At 38.6% G+C, this 21,488-nt stretch overlaps 1 protein-coding gene across 6 annotated transcripts in view; it reads left to right on the top strand.

The window, feature by feature from the left end:
* Positions 1-21,488, top strand: part of PLEKHA1 (pleckstrin homology domain containing A1) — a 37,153-nt gene that overhangs the window by 12,791 nt on the left and 2,874 nt on the right. For 3 of the 6 annotated variants that reach the window (XM_079976747.1, XM_079976746.1, XM_079976748.1), the window contains exons 2-11: positions 218-378; positions 2,477-2,533; positions 4,329-4,374; positions 6,691-6,788; positions 7,347-7,478; positions 8,890-9,030; positions 11,825-11,893; positions 15,938-16,002; positions 17,222-17,285; positions 18,988-19,077. In XM_079976747.1, the coding sequence (XP_079832873.1) occupies positions 238-378; positions 2,477-2,533; positions 4,329-4,374; positions 6,691-6,788; positions 7,347-7,478; positions 8,890-9,030; positions 11,825-11,893; positions 15,938-16,002; positions 17,222-17,285; positions 18,988-19,077 (903 nt within the window). In that variant the 5' untranslated portion in view covers positions 218-237. Of the gene's footprint in view, positions 1-217; positions 379-2,476; positions 2,534-4,328; positions 4,375-6,690; positions 6,789-7,346; positions 7,479-8,889; positions 9,031-11,824; positions 11,894-15,937; positions 16,003-17,221; positions 17,286-18,987; positions 19,078-20,162; positions 20,268-21,488 lie in introns of all 6 variants that reach the window. The other 3 variants (XM_079976750.1, XM_079976749.1, XM_079976751.1) reach the window with 3 other exon arrangements.

Genomic DNA, 21,488 nt, shown 5'->3' with positions numbered 1-21,488 from the left:
CTCATGAAAAACAGAGTTTGGGGCAATGTTTAGTGAATCACAATGTTATTTTGTTTTTTAGAAAGTTCAGTGGGGATTCCCCCCTCCCCGCTTGCTTATTTAAGTATCACCTTTTCCTAAAATAAGCTATGAAAGTACGTTAGATAAAACTAGTAATGAAACAGTATTGATTAGGTGCAGCTAGTAAAGCAAACATTTGCTACTCTTTGTTTTGCAGTGTAATGTCCAAATTCAGAAATGCCTTATGTGGATCGTCAAAATCGTATTTGTGGTTTTCTAGACATTGAAGAAAATGAAAATAGTGGAAAGTTTTTGCGGAGATACTTCATACTGGACACAAGAGAAGATAATTTGGTATGGTACATGGATAATCCACAGGTAAAAACATTTCAGGATACTTTTAAATGTGTGTGCTTTTTAATAATATGAGATTGAATTGAGCTGGAAGATTTCAAGGAAAAATTCTGCAAGTATTGACGTGCCTTTCAACTTTGTGCAGATACATATTCTGTTAAATTCTCATTTTGCCCTGTGATTCCATCTTCATGGGTCAAATGATTTACCATTTGAAATTTGGATACCTTGGGCTACGGTCCTAGACACATTTGTTTGACGATAAAACTGAGACCCAAATAATTGAGGTGTGAAGACTGTGATTGAATGCTGATGGTCAGCAGGTGGCAGGTTCTGGGCTAAATTTGTACCTGAGATTTGTCATCCAGTCCACAGTTGACATCCAAGAGACAAAAGATGGAATGGGAAGTAGACTTGTTTATAGATCTTGGCAAGCATTTCAGTGGTGGTGCTTTGGCCCACCAACCCCAACTTCCTTTTCAGAGTGGCTCTTGGGCAGTTGTTTGACTAGGTTTATAGGCTGTACAGTGGTACCTCGGGTTACAGACGCTTCAGGTTACAGACTCTTCAGGTTACAGACTCGCTAACCCAGAAATAGTACCTTGGGTTAAGAACTTTGCTTCAGGATGAGAATAGAAATCACGCAGTGGCGGTGCAGCGGCAGCCCCCATTAGCTAAAATGGTACTTCAGGTTAAGAACAGTTTCAGGGTAAAAACGGACCTCCAGAACAAATTAAGTTCTTAACCCAAGGTACCACTGTAATCTAGGAAAGAAAGACAACTTTGTTGGTATTGTCAGGATTTTCACACTTAAACTTCTAGTTTTCAACTTCAAACTTACTTGAAAATAAAGAATTGGCTGGCTCAGTGCCAGATGATGTCTGGGTGAAAACAAAGGAAGTTTACCTGGTTACTTAGGTACATTTGACATGTGTCAATTTAAGGGCTGAGCCATTGTGCCCATTTTGTAAGAATCTTTGGATTTTACTGGATTCAATCAGAATGAAAGAGTTATTAACCATATTGAGCCCCATGAGAAAACTCATGGAAATCAGTGGAGCACTTCTGCAAAAGATGCAAAATACCATTTGGTCCTAAATTTGAGACACCTGATTTATGTGGCAACAGTACTTCGATTTTGGTGTGTGTTAGTGTGTATATGAGTCACAGCACCTGAAATACATTGTAATAATCAAGAGCCAGTCAGTGACTAGTTTTGCTAAGGCTAAGCCTTTAAACTGATGCTAGCAAGCTGTTTTAGTGTAGGAGTTTATTTTAAAATAACAAAACACAATGGTAGCAGCATTCTGTTACACAGAAGGTGCTGCTGGGCCGGATAATTACGTTATAGAGATTTCTACCCCACCCTTCAAACAGGTTGCCAGGATTATTTTCAAATTAGAGAAATTAGCAAAATCTAGAAAGGGTAAAAGCACCAGCCAGAAGAAAAACCTGCTTAAATTAAAAATAAAATAAAATAAGCTAAAATATAGGAGGAGGTGGAATGTTCAGATTCATGAAACAAGTGCAATTAAGGGAGTTGTTTCCAAAAACAAGCAGGATTAAGCTGGCTGGCGTAATTGGGTATAACACAGAGGGAAGAATGAAAAAGGAATTGCAATTACTAGTTCTTAGAATATTTTGTTCTATGTGGATTTCAAGCTTTTGAACAAAGCCTCAGAGCTTTTCTGAAAGCTGTATTTGGTGTGCATGTCTACTTGCTAGTAGGCCTGGGCGATGTATCAATACATCGTCCGGGATTGGTTTGAGGACCAGAGCATGATGGTGCCTTCACCCAGCAGTATATCATGGGTGGAACTTGCCTGCCGCCCAGCTCCTTACCTTCCTTCTCCAGCTGCCTCTTTCGTCCCTGTGCCAGGTGCTGACAGTGGTAGGAGTGGTGGCGGTTTCACCCCAGCACCTCATGGGACTGGGGCCAATGCTCCTCCCTCCGTGTTGGAGGGAGATCTTTCTAATAATACTCAAATAGATAAGAACATGTTAGAAAAATATTCTATCTTTTGAATGGTTTTTTTTAATGCGATGGTTTGAAAATTTGGGCATATATTGTCTTAATTGATAGCACTGCACAATAAAATAAAAACTATTTTCTTGACTACAGAACCTTCCCTCTGGATCTCCGCCAGTTGGAGCCATTAAACTTACCTACATTTCAAAGGTATGTATGTGTTCCTCTAAAGATTGAATTTCCAAATTCATAACACACTTTGAAAGGAATTGAGATGTGAGTAACTTCTTTAAGATGTAGCTAGTAAATATGATTCTTTCTATTGGCTATTGTTTCTGAGAACATTGGAAAGGAAGAATGCAAAGTCAGAATTCTGAAACTAGTTGCAGTACTTTGGGTAGTGTTTGTACACGTGCATATGTCATGTTGAGCCCATTTTTATTTATGGTTTCTGAACAAGCCAATAAACCCCTGCTTATAGTTGTCTTGTTTTGGTGAACCATAGTTAAAAACTACAGTGGATGTACCTCCAATCAGTTGTTCAAAAGTCTGCTGCTGCTTTTCTCCTTGCAGCCACTCCAGAGGAGAGGGGGGTCCATGAGCCTATGAGTCTTAGGCTCATTCATGTAGGACTAGGTCATAGTTTATTGTTAATGTTTGAATTCAGTATTTTCTCTGAAAGTAAATAATGTAGATGAAAGCTTGTCTGCTGGAGTATGAGTGAAACTAGTGTGATGGGAAGAGAGTGCAGAGTGTGTGGACAGCTTTGATATAATTGTATTTTGAGTATTTGTATCCCACAGTCAGACTATTTATAATCTTATTTACTTTGGGGGTGGGGTTCTTTGTGGAAAAGACCTCAGTACACAAAACAAGCATTTAATGTTTGTTTTTAGTCTCTGATATATTTTCTATAGTTTTACAACTTGGTAAATATCCTTAGGGGGAAAAAGCAAGCAATAGGGAATAAATGAATTCATTACATCTACTTCAAATCACAGATTTACTATTCAAAGGTTGTATTAATATATGTGGAAGCATTTTTGCTGCATTTCAGTGCAATATCAAAAAGAAACTACCTTCTGGGTAAATATTGGAAAAATAAATTTAAATGTTGTGAAACATGAAACATTGCAACACTTAGTGCAGAAATGCCAAGTTCTTAGCTCCTTGTACATAAGGCCTTTACTCTAAAGATCTCTGATTCCCTTGCTTCTAGCCTGTTTTGGATTTCTCAGCCTTGTTCACTACACAAAATGCACAAACATTTGTCACAGAACCAAGGAAGAAACCAGTATGTGAAAAACGAGTTAAAAAAGAGTTGAAAAGCCACTATTTTTTGGAAGTCTAAGAGTTCAGAATCAGGAGCTTTAATACATTAAGAAAAATGCTGATACAAAAAAATACTTTTTTCATGTTTATATTTGTGCCTTATGTGGGCTTGTTAATTTGTTTATTATTATATTTTCAAATTTATTGTATAAACTGCTCTTTGATTTTTATGAAGAGTGGTATACAAATGAAATAATAATGCCATTTTGTTCAGTCTCATCAGTAAGCCCACAAAAGTAACTTGCCTGGAAAGTTTTTTACTAGCCTGCTAAGGAAGCAGAAGAAAGGAAGTTCTACGCTTGGTGGGTAGCATGGCAACACAGGCTACTAGCCTCTTTGCCGATCAGTAAAGAAAATTGTTCCCACCCCCCCAATCTGCCATGGTAGGATTGATATGTTAAAGTAAAGAATATGTTTAGTTTGGATAATATTACATGTGTTTCCATTCTTTGCAGGCCCCACCCTTTGCATGTTACCTTTACCACAGAAATACTCCATTTCTAGAGTCCTTTGTAGAGATGACATAGCTCACTGATGTTTTATGTGGATCTGTGTACTAGTGTAATGTGTGTGTTTGTAATCAACACACAAATCAAGGTGTATTGTAAGGAATTTTTATGTTGTACATGATAAATTTTATTATGGTAATGCATATAACTGTCATTTTTTTTAGGTTAGTGATGCAACTAAACTGAGGCCAAAGGCAGAATTCTGCTTTGGTAAGTTGTAGTAGACTGCATAAATGTTGTTGTTGTTGTTGTTGTTAACTGCAACCAGGATATGTTCTGCCTATTTCTTATCAAATACAAGTGGAAATATCTATTTGGAATTCAAGTTAATTCATTTTTAAGGTTTCCTTCTAATTTAAAGAAGAAAAGTTATTCCTTTTTATAGATTAGATATTGGCAGTATCTAAATTAGCAAAATACAGCAACAAGTGGCAGTTACCAATGGTATATTTAATAAGTGGATAATTAAAACATTGTTTCTGTATTTGTTTTGACAAAATTAACTATTAATCAACACTTCATATGTTGTAAAATATTTATTTTTTTCCCTTTCTCATGTTGTGGACCATTATATACACTGGACTTTATACAGCAAAAACAGAAAGAATGAGAGTCATGTTTTAATACACATCGATATTAACAATGCCTGCTAATTTGTTATTTGCAGTGAGTTTAACATGCATCTAGTGATTAAGCAAAGCCTAGATGGCCATGCTAGCATATGCAACAAATTATAAGAATGGCTGCAGGCATGGCTTCTTATGGAGCTATTGCTTGTAGTGTTGCCATAGGCTATGTCCAACTGTGGGATCCCAATAGCACTAAGTATCTGACTATGTGGTGAGGCCATTTTTACTTACCGTATTTTTCGCCCTATAGGACGCACATTTTCCCCTCCAAAAATGAAGGGGAAATGTGTGTGCGTCCTATGGGGCGAATGCAGGATTTCGCTGAAGCCTGGAGAGCGAGAGGGGTCGGTGCGCACCGACCCCTCTCGCTCTCCAGGCTTCAGGAAGCTCTGCGCAACCCTCAGGAGACCGGCTCCGAGGGTTGCGCAGAGCTGCCTGCAGTCCCGGGCTCAGCGCAGCTCTGCGCGGCCATCGGGAGCGGGGCGCGAAGTCCCGCCCGGCTCCCAGTGGCTGCGCAGAGCTGCCTGCAGTCCCGGGCTCAGCGCACCTCTGCGCGGCCATCGGGAGCGGGGCGCGAAGTCCCGCCCGGCTCCCGGTGGCTGTGCAGAGCTGCCTGCAGTCCCGGGCTCAGCACACTTCTCCCCATCGCCAGCCCCACAAGCTCGGGGGACAGCGGGGAGGCGGAGCGCGCCTTCCCGCTGTTCCCCGACCTGGTTCTTCCAGCCCCGCACCTGGGGGGGGGGGAAAGAATTTTTTTTCCTTTATTTCCCCCCAAAAAAACTAGGTGCGTCCTATGGGGCGCAAAATACGGTATCTTTCTGTTTGTTCAGAATTATGATCTACTACAGAAGCATAGTAAACATAACCTCCTTGCATATCAGAGTACTCCTGACAACTAGCTTCCTATATGTGTTGTTTACACTTCATGACATGATGAAAGGAGGTGGCCATGTGGCAAAAAGATTCTCAAATATTTAATATCAAGGAAGAGTCTTTGTGTGGGTTATTTGAGCTCTAATGCTTTTTCTGTACTCTGTTACACAAACAAAGGAATTGTGACAATATAGCGCTAGCTAAGAGAATCCATATGATTACCAATCACTAGGAAATTACTTGCAGATTTAAATATGCAATAAAAATGGCAGAAACCAGCTCAACGGATGTGGCTTGTTCATTCATATAAATTCTGTGTCTACGGCCATACTTTCCTGAACATGCCCGATCTCGTCTGATCTTGGAAGCTAAGCAGGCTCAGGCCTGGTCAGTACTTGGCTGGGAGACCGCCTGGGAATACTGGGTGCTGTAGGCTTCCCCCCCTTAAAAAACAAAACAAAATAAATAAATAAATTCTGTGTATATCAGGATATGGCATACACATTTTCTTGCTTTAAAAGTCCTGTTGGTTTTTCCTTCTACCTCAACAGCATTTAAACACAAATTTTAGATTTGAAGCACCTATTGTAAGTGTTGGGTCCTACGCATTTTTATAAATAAAAGTCTGTTTAAAAGGACAAATTACTTCTGGTGTTTTCAAACCAGAATAGGATTATTCTTTTTGTATTTCCCCCTCCCATCATACAGGTGTGTTGGTTCAGCAAGGGCGTTGGGTCAGTACTTATTTGGAAAGTTAGAGAAGGGGTGTGTGTATTAGGAGATAGGAGAACCAGGAATACATGCATCACTCCCCACCTCCTGCATCTAGAACTATATATAAACAAAACAGAATTATTTAAGACAGATGAGTATATGCTATTAAAGCATTGAACTTGGGTTTTATAGCTTTGGGATAAGGAGTAGTGTACCCAATCTGACTTTGAGCTTTGTTACAATGCCTAGAAAAAGAACAACATAGTATTTTTTTTAGTTAATGAAGTCCATTCCGCCTGTCTCTTGACAGTCATGAATGCAGGGATGAGGAAATACTTCCTACAAGCCAATGATCAGCAAGACTTAGTTGAATGGGTGAATGTCCTGAACAAAGCTACCAAAATCACAGTAAGTAATTATTTGTGGATGGTAGAGTCATTCTACATAGACTTCCACTATACTTGGACAAACACAGCAACAGTATGTTTGGTTTTCTATGTCATTTTCAGGTAGATCTAGTGCTTACCCTGCCTCCAAAAATAATTTTTTTAAAAAAAAATGGTCATAACTAGTAAAACATTATGGCCAAAATTGAGACGGTGTAGAAAGGAAGGGACACTGCAAAAGGTACTAGAAACAGAAATCAAATTCCTGCTTTTGAATGTCTCAAACTTGGAGAATGCAGGTCAATAAATCAAAGCATGTTATTTCTACAAATATTTATCTATTTTTCCTGTATGGAGCAGATGGATATTTCGTATTGTTTTTAGATGGGTTTTTTTTTATGAACACTTTCTAGTATCTTATGTTGATATTGTTTAATTGAATAGCTTACACATTTTGCATTATTGTAACTTGTTTTTGAATGCCTCTGGGATATTTGAAGCGATATATAAGTATACATAATTATACTAAGTTAGAATGGTATTTGCTTGCTCCCCTGTTTATAATGCTTATTATTTTCAGGTACCAAAGCAAACTGATTCACAGTCTCACACTGATAATTCAACACGTCACACTGAAAATGTGGGGTTAAAGAAGCAGATGTCTTACAGGACAGAGATTGTTGGTGGTGTTCCTATAATAACCCCTACTCAGGTAGCAGTGTGCCCTTTTATAACAACTTTTCTAATTATCAGAAGTATTTGGTTATTGGCCATCTATTCCTCCAGTTGATTGATTGGTTGGAGCATGGGATTTCTATTGCCACCAAATGTTGCCTCTTCTATTGTGATAAATGCGTACATTGCTGTGCATGTATAGACATGCTTTTTGTATTGAAATGAGAAGGCTAGTCTTCATATGCAGGAATTTTGTACAGTTGTACCTTGGATGTTGAACGGAATCCGTTCTGGAAGTCCATTCGACTTCTAAAACATTTGAAAACCAAAGCACGGCTTCTGATTGGCTATAGGAAGCTCCTGCAGCCAATCGGAAGCCACCAAAGCCCAGTCAGATGTTTCACTTCCGTAAGAACATTCAAAAACTGGAACACTCACTTCTGGGTTTCGATCGTTTGGGAGTCGATTTGTTTGGGAGCCAAGGCATTCGAGATCCAAGGTATGACTGTATATGTATTCAGGGTGTATATGGGACTACTTAACTTAGAATCAAAATATTATTTTCAATTTTATTTTACTTAAAACTATGTTTAAATGTAGGTATGTGCATGTATGTACGTATATGTTTGTGTGATAATGTATACATTGTATTTATATATAATAACACACCTATATGAAAATGCTTTTTGAGGTGGAAAGAAACCTGTTTTTACAAATTCCTTATTGCAGAATGAGTTTCTACTATTTGCAGTTGTTGGGTATTTAGTTCTAAGCTAGGATTGAGTCTGGTTTTGTGGATGGTAGATTTGCAAGATGCTTGGGCCTGGTAGTGAATCAACACTAGCAGTAATAAAACCTGGTAACCAAGTGATTCTAGATATTATACTTGTTAATGCTAATTCTGAGATAGAATATAACATGAGAAGCAGTTCTAAGAGGGACAGCTTCATTATGCATATAAATGCAGATCCTTACATGTTGCCTCCAGTGAAGGGAGAAAGCTGATAGAATCAGGAATGTTCCTTGCACAGCATAATCAATATGAAACTTTGATTTAGTAAACTTTGTACTGGCCTGGCTCTTGAAAAATATAGGGAACACCCCCCCCCCAAAAAAACCACCTTTGTTTTTATAGATAGTTGGAAATAGTTGACAGATTTGGGAGGTGGGGCTATTACCAAATTTGTAGAAGAGGCTTACTGGTTTATATATATTATTTATCCAGAATGTGTTTTGAGCTACATGCCAAACCTGAGGTGAAGTAGACACACAAGTGTATAAAGGCCCTGATAAATTGAAAATATGTATTTAGTGGTGCACCAAATTCAAAACTTGAATTTGTCTAATAAAAGGGAATTTATAATCTGGGATGATGTTAGGGGAAAGTAGTGGAGGGGTTGATGATGAATTATAGACCTTACCATTAAGTAGTCTTGTTTTATTTCTAGAAAGAAGAGGTAAATGAATGTGGTGAAGCTGATAAAAACTACTTGAAACGGTCCCAAAGCCACCTTCCTTATTTTTCTGCTAAGCACCCCCCAGATAATGCTGTGATTAAAGCTGGCTACTGTGTTAAACAAGGAGCAGTGGTAAGTGACTAAGATGCATTTCTGATGTTAATGACTCATTGTTCTATATGATGCTAAAGCAAGAGAGGTTTTTTTGCCAATGGAATGAATCTGGTTAAAATTCTTTGGGAAAGAGGGGAAACTCCAGGGCTCTTTGGTAACTTCTAGACCCTGACATTTAGGAGCATCCCAGGTGGGGAACCTCCGGCCTTTGGGCCATATTTGGACCCACGTGGGTTCTGGTTTGGCCCTTAAAGCCATTTCCCTCATGGCCTTCTGTCCTATTCCTGATGTCACATGTGATGTCAGGTGAGGAGCAGGTGGAGATGGTGGCTGCCAGTGTACAAGTGAGAGCCTTAAAGTGTGCTCACAATTGTGTAATGACAAAGAAGGCTTTCTATCACCACCAGCCAGTTGAGAGGGAGGGCAAGACAGCAGGGATTGGCTGCATACAGCTAATCTTAGTAGGAAGAAAACCTTGAAGTTGGCATCGAGCAGGGCTCTTTGTAAGCCCCTTTCTCCTTGCAAAGAACCCTGCTCAGCACTTTGAAGCACCAACGACCAACTGATAAGTACAGTGGTACCTCAGAACTCGAACATAATCCATTCCGGAAGACCGTTCAACTTCCAAAGTATTTGAGTTCCGAGGCATGGCTTCCGATTGGCTGACAGCTAGGTTTCTGCACAGGGGAAGCCACTTCGGAAGTTCATGTTCCAAGGAGCGTTCAAAAACAGGAGCACTTCTGGGTTTTTGGCATTCTGGAGATGAAACATTTGAGAACAGAGCTGTTTGAGGTACCACTGTACTTCAAAGCACCCCGCAGGGCACTTTTCATATCCTTTGTGGCAGTCCCAGTTATTGTGTGGACATCAGAGTGCATCATCGCCGGATGCCATGTGATGTAACAGATAGCTGATCCACTCGTCAGATTTTGCCTGCAAGCAGTCAGGGAGATAGGGATCTGGTCCACTGGCTAGATTCAATTCCCCACCACTGCAGTAGCATGTGATTTAGTAATGATTTTTAAAGAGAAGTTAACTTAACTGAATGATTTTGTTTACACTTTAAGAAAAGGGTTTTTGTTTACAGGCTCAGAATCCCATTAGAGGGAAACTGTTTTATGTAATTAATTATTAAATAAAGCCTGGCTGCATTTGCTCAGACACAAGATCAGAAGAATGTTAATAAAAGTATGGCCCCACTCTATCTACTTAAAATTTCCTCTGTATTTTGAGCCTTTAGTATACATCAGACTTACCATGTTAGACCATCATCCACTACCGATACAGCACTATAGCAACACTGAGGCAAAAAAAAAAAGCAGCAGGAGCCAGTTTACATCATGATCTGGTGTATATGAGATGGAGCAGCCATAGTATGTAAACAGTATCAAGCTGCCTCAACAATACAATTAGAAGCAGCCTTGACTTTGACTAACTATTGTTTGGAATTGTCCCATTGGTAAAAGATTGCTGGAAGTAACATCAGCTGGAGTAGATGGGCAGCTGCAGTTTGGTTCTGTCATCTTGCTTGGAGTAACCAGAAAGAAATCAAAACCTTTCCCAACTTAGAGAGCAACCTGTCAATTGCTCCATTTGTAACTGCCTCTTTTGGGGAAAAGGAGAATTGAAAATACTTTCAGTCACATCTGGACATGGTGGAAAGACTCACTTTCAGTTGCCTCAAGTTCTACTTGTATTTCACTCCCCTATTCAGAACCATTCTCAGCAAATGAAAACAGAGACAACTCTTCCCCAAATGTTACAAGCTACCATATTTTCTCTCTATAACACGCAGATTTTTTCTCCTAAAAAGTAAGTGGAAATGTCTGCGTGTTATTGAGCGAATGTGTGGTCCCTGGAGCCGACTGGCGCGAGTGCAGGGGCAAAAATCAGACAAAAATCAAATCGCTCGTCATGGAGGAGGGAAGCCTGAAGAGAGGAAGCTGCTGCTTTCCTGCATTCTGCCTCAGGGTCTTACTGCCCACTCTCTTCTGTTTCGTTGCTGTGTTTGCTCAAATGGAACAAAGAGCAGGCAAATCCCCTCTCCTCCAGGCAAGCAGAGGGGAAAGGAAAGGATCGCATCCTTCCTTCTAATTCCTCTCCGTGCTCTAATGCTTTCTAGGGACTCGCAGGCAGCCGGAAAACATGCAGGTGGGAGAGAGAGAGAGAGAGAAAGAGAGAGAGGGGGCTTGCTTGGGTGGGTGGGGGGAAACTTTTGCCTTCCTTTCCTCCCTCCCATTAAATCCCTCTCCTGCATTCTTAGCCAGCTGCTTCTCTGCACACCCCTCTCGTGCTCCTTGTTCCTTCGGTGTTTTTCCTTCCCTCCCCACTTAAAACATGGTTACAAAGCACAGATCCATATGGATCCTCAGGATCTTTGCACTGGGTCACCCCAAATTCACCATCAGATCACATAGCATGTCCATGGCTACAGCCTGCACCAAAAAAAATCACGCACCCACTGTTGCCTGGGGCTGCAATGGTGCAAAAACGTGGTTACAAAGCACAGATCCACAGGGATTCTCAGGATTTTTGCATTGGGTCACCCCAAATTCACCATCAGATCACATGTCTGTGGCCACAGCATGAAGCACAAAAATGATACATCCACTGTTTCATTCAGAATCCCCCCCCTCTTGTTTTCCTCCTCTAAAAACAATATGCGTGTTATGGTTAAGTGCGTGCTATAGAGCGAAAAATACAGTATGCTAAAAAATATGGCTTGGCTATGAAGACTCCCATGAATAAACTGTTTGATGATCCCTAGACTGGAATTATGTTTATTTTATTTTTTATTTTTTACTTTACATAGATGAAGAACTGGAAAAGAAGGTATTTCCAGCTGGATGAAAACACGATAGGATACTTTAAATCTGAACTGGTAGGTGTCTAATTGTGTGTGTCAGATTAACTTTTGAAAACATGTTTTGTAAACACATGATAATGCATAATTGTTGTGCTTCAATTTTCTGATGGGAAACTAGTTTTATTGGAAACGTGACTTGGACATAATTCCTCTTACAAAAATATATATAAGTTGACAGAACCTGTATGGATATTGTATGTAGTTGGATCATGCTATAATGCTGAGTGCTGAAGATCTGAGAGTGGAATTAATAATTAGTCCATCCCTTTCCCATCCTTTGACCATTATTGGCCCTTATCCTCTGAATTATTTGTGCCTCTCATATATAATAGTTGTACATCTCTAAGCAAAGCAATAACCTCTTTCCATTTTCTCCTGTTGCTATGCATACTTTCTCCATTCCAAGTTAAGAATTAAAGTTTTGATTTAAGATGCATCCTTCTTATACATGTAGGCTGGTATGCTTGTAACAGCAGTTTCCCAATGATGCATTATCAGCTTTTTAAAAAATTGTTGAGGAAAGTTTAAAAAGCTACTTGAAGCATCACACTGGGCAGCACTTGAATCTGGCATTAGAAAGACACCTCTCCATACCTTTTCAGGACTGGTTCCAAGATCAATAACCATCTTCCAGTGTTGCCTTCCAGAAAAGCAATTCTATCAACTTAAGAGCTTTCTGTCTTTTGCAGTTATGAGTTGATTAACCCAAAGCTAACTTCTAAATTCAGTAATCTTATTTCATCATGGATCACTGGCTTTTACCACAAGTCAATTTCTCGAGAGTGGGGAAACAAGCACCACTGGTTATCTGCTGTGTTGAAGGTGAATTCACTTCCATATCTGATGGTAGAAACTATGTGGCTAGCCAATCAGTTGTCTAAAGAAGTTCATAATTTTCAAGTTGAACAATATTTTTGATAACTATTAAGGTATTGTGGGTACTTCACAGTTTTACTTTTATGATGAAAGCTATCTTCCATTAAAATAGTACAGTGGTGCCTCGCAAGACGAAAAGAATCCGTTCCGCGATTCTCTTCGTCTAGCAGTTTTTTCGTCTTGCGAAGCAAGCCCATTGACGGCTTAGCGGCTTAGCGGCTTAGCGGATAAGCAGATGAGCGGCTTAGTGGCTTAGAAAAAGGGGGGGGGGGAGGAAAAAAAAGTCGGAAAAACTTGCAAGACATTTTCGTCTTGCAAAGCAAGCCCATAGGAAATTCGTTTTGCGAAGCACCTCCAAAACGGAAAACCCTTTCGTCTAGCGGGTTTTTCGTCTTGCGAGGCATTCGTCTTGTGGGGCACCACTGTAATTGTTAGGTGAAATACAAACTATGTTGCGTTTATTTCTTAAGAGCATGGGAGGAAAGAAAATTGAGTTGCATAGCTCAAGTAAGATTCCATCTACAGCAATGCATGCTCATGAAGAGAATGAAATGTGATACAAAAATGTTTGGTCTTAATTCTTGCTGTATATGTCACTTTAATTAATCTGATCCTTAAGATTCCTAGCAGTCATTAATATTTGATAGCACAGAGAAACTTCTTTGGTGTTGTATGTGGAGAAGGTGTGAAATGTTACTTTACTGTATTAACTTTATATGAGGCTTTCCTCCGAATAAGTATGCTTTTTGCTTTCCTTTCAATAACCACATGATGGCGCATGAAAAAAGGCAGATGAAAGATGTCAAATTGTATGGTTTCAGAAAATGAAAGCAATGTAATTCATCATATTACTCAAACTACAAGCAAGCAATGTAAACCTTTGAACATTTTACCTATTCATTTACTGAACTCCTTCTGTAATTTTAGAAGTTTCCCCTAAATTGTATTCACATATAGTGTACTACTGATGATGTTAAGCTGCTCAGTGGTATCAGAAACTTCAAAATCTTTACAACTGATTCAGAAGTCATTACTAATTATTTTTAAATTAAACATGAACATGTCAACTTAGTGATGTTGCTGTACTGTGCTGTCCACAATAAATAACCTAATCAGCATGCATTTAAAATGTATAAATGTAAAGATTGTTTGCTAGCAATCTTCCTGACCTTTGTTATCAACGTGGTTATAAAGTTGCATCAACTTGAAATTGATATAGTCCTTAGGATACCATACTTAATACTTCACATACTGAAAAGAAAGCGGGTTACTTACTGCATCATAAAATATCTGTGGACAAATCTTATATCAAATGCTGGGCTCTGCTATCGAATTTCTTGTGTGAACAAACAGAACTGTGTTTTTTCCCATATATTTTTTCTCCCCTTCTTGCTTTGGTTAATGTTTGTTTGTAGTCATGTTAAAAAAGAAATTAAATCACCATAAAGGGTTGATTTTATATCATTAATTTAAATAGGTTTTCCGCTTAATTCAGGGTACTCAACATGGTGCCCTCCAGATATTTATTTAGAAATAAATAAATAAATAAATAAATAATCCAAACAGAATGCATAAAACAATATGAAGCAATTATCAGTAATATACAGATAAAACCAGCAAAACTTCAAAAGCAAATACTGAATTTTATATCTAGATAGACTTGGGTTTTTAAAAAATGTTTTGAGCTGGTGACTAAAATAATGAAGTTGCCTGCTTAAGGAGGGAGTTCTAAAGTTGAGGTCCTGCCACAATGAGAGAGACAGAGACTCCTAACAGATGCAGAACTTGTATGGCACTTGTAAAAGCGGAAACTCTGCAGATTAAAGCGTTTGAGTAGGCACATTTTTCTACTAAACTGCTTCCAAGCTGTTTAAGGCTTTATGTACTAACAGCTAAAACTTGAATTTGTCAGGATTCATTTTATTTTCTCTCGTCTGGCCCACCATGACATTCAGGCCGTGGCCTGTGTGAATTCTCCTGACTCAGATGTTTTGGAGAAATATAGCTGAAAAACGACTAAACAACAAAATCAATATACTGATGGCACTGTACTTTAAATCTCCTAACATTTTGAAGTCTGACAAAGCGCCATGTCGCCTAACCAGGTTGTGGTGTTTGGTGATAGATAGGTGGGCAGCCTCACCCACTTCAGATCTTGCCCTACAGGGGAGATGGGAAGATAAGGATCTGGCCTGCTGATTGAAACCACTTCCCCATCTCTGACCTCCATAACCGTTACCATTCAAGAATGTCTGCAGTTATCTCTTCACTACCTCCCCCACCCCCAAAGGTGGTTTTTTGCGATGGGCCAGTGGTTGCTTCAAACAAACAGCTCCAGGACAGTCTTTAGTTTAGGAGTGGCCAATATCACTGTCTCTTTCAGAGACTTGTAGACAGTAACTCCACTCATCCACAGCCACCGTGACCAGTGGTCAGGTTGATGGGAGTTGAAGTTCAGTAATATCTGGAGAGCACCACACTGCCTATGCAGCTCAAATTAATTTATTTTCAAAACAGATGCGACTTGGCCAACTTCATAATGATTAGTTCTAAGGATATTTGGTTTATTTTTCAAAGCTTTGTATTGTTTCCTTATTTATTACACCATCATGCCTCCCAAAGGAGCCAGAGCAGGAAGCAATGCAATTGAAACAACTAATTGATTGATATTACAGTTAAAGAGACCTAGTTAAAACTACATTAACTGAATATAGTCACTGGCAACGTGTCACTGAATTAAACTCAATTATGCTTGATATAAGGTGTCGGGGTTGAGGGGAGTAAGCAAGGTATCAATAGCATGAACTATAGCATATCTTTGATTATTGTGTCACATTAGTTCTTGCTCACATTGTCAATTGAGAAATTTTTAAAGGTGAATCATTTTGCTGGATGTTGCTGTGTAATGCTAAATATAAATGTAATGCATTTATATTAAGTGATTAGATTCATTTTGGGCCACATCTTTCTATCTGAAATCAACATGGAAATAAACTATCTGGATCACTGAGTTCCTTAACTGGTCAGCAATTTGAAATCAATTTGCTAATCATTTGATTTTGGAAATAAGTCATCTATTTGACTTCCGGGATATAAAATTTGCATTTTGGCATCTCCTTTGGGATGTCTAAGTCCTTGTTTCTTATGTGCTAAAAAAATTTGATGTACTATCTGTTTTTTCAGGATAAGGAGCCCCTTCGGATTATACCACTGAAAGAGGTTCATAAGGTCCAGGAATGTAAACAAAGGTGAAAATCTGAAGGTTAAACTAAAAAGTTGATGATCTCCTTCAGTTAGAAAAAGAAAGCCTGCCTGCACATCATTTTATATTATGTCTTAATAAACTCCTCCACTTTCCATTATACTAAAGTCACCCTCTGTGGCAGGCTTTTAGACAGATGTAGTGAGATCTTAAATAGCTGTATTAAACTGAGTTGCTAGTATATCACTGTAATATCAATCCTTTCTGAATGAAAGGAGGAATATAAATAGGGGGTGCAATATCCCAATATGTTAAAAAGTTGTTGGTGAGAAAGTTGGTTTTATATGTTTTAGATATTATTTTATTTTTAACTGTATTCTTTTACCACTTCATTGTTGGCCACACTGGACTCCTGTGGGATGAGGGGCAGAATAGAAATTTAATAAAAAGTAATATAACAGGAAATACTCCTTTACTTGAGGATTCTAGTCCTTTGCAAATGAAGAAACAAAATACCAGTTTAAAGACTGGTGGTTTTGTTTTTGTATCTGTGCTAATTACAAATACAAAAGATGAAACTGTGGTTGCTGTGTGTGATGCTATAAAGTGGTTTCTATTATGGTATTGTAAGAAAAAAGTTTTGGGAGTGCCTTCTAAATAATGTTGTCTTTTTGTCATGCTAAATTTGTGAAAGCTTGGGGTCCTGGCTCAAGTGTGGCCCCCTTTGTGCCTGGGAGGGGGAAGGCAGCAGAAGAATCTGATAGCATGCATCACTTTACTGGTGTATCATTTTGCTGTTGATGTTTGTCCTTCCCTGGGCAACTGGCTATACTGAGAAGCTGCCACTGGTGCGAGGTTTCATGTCTTCTAGTGCAGTTACACATTAGAGGTCTGTGCCTGACCTGGACACCAGCCAGTCAGGTAATGATTTCTCCACTTGAAGAACGCAGCCTTTTTCTCTTTTGTGTAAAATTGGGGTGGGAGGAGAGGGGAAAATCTAGTGTCTTCAGTATGGTGTAACTACTTTGAGCTGCTAGAGCAAGAAAGTTGAGTGAGTAGGCACAGAATCTTGGTAACATCTTACTAATAATTATAATGTGTGCGTGTGCATGCATGCATATACCCCCCAACAAATGGTGATATAATTTAAATTATTTTCAAAGGTAGCCCCCTTATTTGTGTGTGTTCTGTTGCTTGGAAATACAAATGTGCATGTCAGACGATAGTAAAAATGTTTAAAGACCACAAACATATTTTTTCCCCAGTGATATAATGATGAGAGACAATCTATTTGAAATTGTAACAACTTCTCGAACGTTTTATGTACAGGTAAGTCTATGGAAAACCACTTTTCTGTAAGAAAATGAATTTATTGCATTTAGAAAGGTCAAACACATAAGCCTTTGATTAATGCCTGACAGTATACATACAGCCTTGCAGTTAAATAGTGCATAATTGTTTAGAATGGAATATACCAACAGACATGCCTGTCATGTAAACAATGCTAATGACCAACGGTACCTGTCCACTAGCAGAACTAACATTATTGAAGGAGTGGATTCCTCCTTCTCCATGAAGCCTTCCCGTGGACCCAAAATCTGCTCTGAAGGGTTGGAGGGTTATTTGCATCAAATTAGTGGGGGTATGGAGGGCTACAGGGAGAAGAGAGGGAGAGAAAGTCTTGTTGAATGAACAGAAGTCTGCTGGCATGAGATTGAAACTTGGCCAGAGAACTGAAGGCAATTCTCCAGCCAGTCCTTCTACCCAAATTATTATAGCCACCTAAATGATCCAACCAAATACTTTCTTCACTTGTTTTTAAAGTTGTCTTCTAGGGAATCTTTCCCAATGCTCTACTGCCATTAGGCTGCCATCTTGTGAACACTTGTTTTGGGGGGGATTTGAGTAAACATGCATAGGATCACACCATTAAAAAGGTTAATACTCTGAGGGATTGAGAAGGCAGAAATTCATTGTGAGAACAGATAAAGTCTAACTCAGATACCAAGCCAATACTTTTGGTTCCGGTATTTATTTCTCCTCGACTCCTCTTTTCTTCAATTATATCGCTCTTCCTCTACTTGTTTCTTAGGTCCTTCCTTTTCAGCTTTGTCCCACTTTCTTAGCCATCCTGTCTCTTGACTGATCCCTTGTAATCACCTCTCTCAGAGCACATAGTACCTCTTGATCTTAAACACTGTGAAGTTCATTTATTGCTTGTGTTCATTGTTTCTCCACCTTTTCCTCCAAGCTTCATTCTCACCTTTACTTCTAGATTCCTTTATGTCATTCCATGTCTAATCTACACCATTTTTTGTTCTCTTTATGCTGGGCTCTCTGATCCTTAGATTTGTTATAGCTTGATAGCCCCCTGCCCCAGATTTTAATTCCAGGCTCACTGACAAGTATCACTTCCCTCACAGAAAATGGATCTGAAATGCTAGGTAGAGGTGGAGCAGTTGCAGGTCACCACACCAGCTGTGGTGAGCTGTGAGCATTTCAAGTTACACCACCAGACCTGCCAATCAGAGATATTACCTGATCTATTCCTTGGAAGAGCCTGATTTCCCTTTAGAAAATTTACTTTCGTGTTGCTGGATCTCCAAAGTGATGTGACACCACTCTCTATGTATATTTGACCTAAATTTCTAACTGTAGTGCATCTCTTATTTATTGCAATATTGTTTTCCGTGCATGGTCCACATGTTAGTTACTTTCCCCCCTAGAAGCAATCACAAGTTCCTTGTTCATTATTTATGTAGCAGGTACTAAATTTAGAAGTCACTACAGTACTTCAGTAATTGTTAAGCTTGAGATTAGTGAGTAGTTACATCAGTAATATAAAATAAATTTCTTACCATGCATAAGTATTTAGATATCAGCCTAAGCTTATTAAATATTTTTTAAATTGCAGTTTTCTTTATTGAGAAACATAGAAAACACTTGTCATATTCTTAGATTACAAGGTTTATGAAGCATATCTGTTTATTGTCACTCACATGATAAGAGTTTTTCTTTCTTTTTTCATCAGGCAGATAGCCCAGAAGACATGCACAGCTGGATTAAAGCAATTTCTGGTGCAATAGTAGCACAGCGAGGACCTGGAAGATCAGCAGCTTCTGTATGTTTTTACAAAGCTTTACTGTTTCAGCAGTGATGAATCTTGTACATTCAATCTCTTTCATTTTCTTGTGCTCTTCTACCCCCTTCTAAGTCTGGAGTAATATCTTTGCATGCATTACAGGTTGCATAGAATCCTGCCTTTTTAATTAAGTGCTAATCTTAGCAGTATCCATATGTGTTGTGGGTCCGCACAGTATTATTTTAATGTTCCAACAGTTCAACTGGTGGGTTTGAAAATTATTGTAGTTCTTTATTAATCTGAACTCTGTCAAATTACTTGACAATCTTTACTGAATCTTGTACTTGAGATGCCAAATAAACCCTTGATTTAAAATTACTTTGGTGTACAACCCTTTTGAAAGCTTTTGGGCTCTCCAGTCTCTTAGCAGGGAGTAATCTAAACTTAATGTAGATTTTCATGGAATGTTTTGATAATTATTGGCCTCATTATTGGTGACTAGCTTGGTTCATAATTCTAACATTACCAAACTGAATCTTAACTATAGTGACAAACTGTAGGACTCTGTAGATAGTGGTGATGTACCTTCCAGCAGATATCAAGTTTAGAGGTACTAAGTATTAGATTCGTAGAGTTGGAAGGGGCCACAAGGGCCATCTAGTTCATTCCCCTGCAATACAGGAATCTTCTGTATTCCATGTTTTAATTTATAATGTTCTTGCAATCCATATTCTAGCCATGCTTTGCAGTTCAGGTTTTGCAAGATATGGCTTTTATTTCCCATTAATACATCAAAAGTTAGCATTCACACCTCTTTGTAAAATGGAATGACTTCATACGTTAAAAACAATTGATCACTTGTTTCAAGCTTTATTCTTTGGCAAGGAGAAGTATTATTGTAATTGCAGTGGGTTTTCACTGCATAGTAGAGACTCTGTTTGGGAATCAATGTGTTCTGGGTGAGAGAAGCTGCCAAAAGATTTTTCTATATTTGTGTGTCTCTGTATGTGCAATCTTTGTGGTGGGATAACTCAGCTAGTGACTCTCAGCAGTTCTTTCTTTCTTTCTTTCTTTCTTTCTTTCTTTCTTTCTTTCTTCTCTCTCCCTCCTCTCCTCAAGTTTAGGTTACTCTAATCTTAGCTTTGCACTGTGTTCCAGATGCGGCAGGCCAGAAGGCTGTCGAATCCTTGTATACAGAGGTATACATCAAGAACTGGTGAATGCAGCATGTATGTGGGCTCTCATGTAAACTTGCCTTCTTACCAGAGGGCTGAAATTCCAAAATACTTGTTAACACCACGTAAAAAGATGAGTTCAATCCCATGGCTTCCTCTATTGATTTATAACCACTGTGAAGTTACTAACTTCTAAAATGCTTCCCATTGGCCATTATGTTTACTATCTCTAAATGCCTCCTAAATAAAATCCATTTTTAAGAATGGCAAAGATTCACACAGTGCTGAAATCTCTGCTCACATGTGCTTGCTTTACTGAGTACAAAAGCTCTGGTAATAAATATACATATTTAGGAACTAAAGCTGACCTAATTTGCATGAGAGTTCATGTTTCCATTTTATCATTTTTGAAAGATAGCTAAGTAAAAGCCACCTCGACCCTCATAGCCAAATATGTGTGTACATTAAGGAAAAAACCCTGCACTGATTTGCATGGCTTATATGATAGATATGCATGGGGTCATTAGTCAAGATGTAGGGGCTGTTACAGCTTGCAACCTGTATGTTAATCAAAATAGTGCAATAAATAAAATCTTTTACTTTTTAATCATTAGGCATAACTACATGTGAGTCTTATATCATAGGTGTGAGTTGTATGGATTGTAGTTTTTAAGCTGTTATCCCAGTGCTGGTCCCACTTGAATTCAGATTTTATTTTTTTTAAAGAAATGTTTATGTAGTATTCACTTTAGAAAAGAAGCTTAATTGTAGGTTCTGCTTTTGTATTGGAATTTACCACTCCAAGCTGAAGCTTGTATGTTTCATATTCCGTGTCACATAATGTTTCATACTCCATGTCACAGAATATGTTTCATATTCCGTGTCACAGAATGTTTCATATTCTGTGTCAAAATGATTCCTGTGAATAGTTCGTTTTTGGGGTATTTAGAATTTCCCCCACTACTCCAAGTATACTGTTTATCATTGTACAATATTGAGGTGAGCTGCTTCTGATTGTAACAGACAGTAGAAATAGCTATATTTTAGTGTTGCCCCCACCATCCTAAATTATAGATCCATGAACTGTTACTCATGTCTTGAATAATACAGTGAGGAGTGCAAAAAAATGAAATTGTACCTCACATACACTTGATAAAGGGATTCTGGAATTATATATTGAACCAGTCCATGCTCACTGGTAGCTTCAACACCAGATTGTATTATTGAGATAATATTCTGAAAGAGCTGTTCCAGATTACTGCAAATAATAATAAT

Source organism: Podarcis cretensis (assembly GCF_951804945.1).
Source record: "Podarcis cretensis genome assembly, chromosome: 5".
Taxonomy (NCBI): domain Eukaryota; kingdom Metazoa; phylum Chordata; class Lepidosauria; order Squamata; family Lacertidae; genus Podarcis; species Podarcis cretensis.
This window is presented reverse-complemented; position numbering and strand designations above follow the sequence as displayed.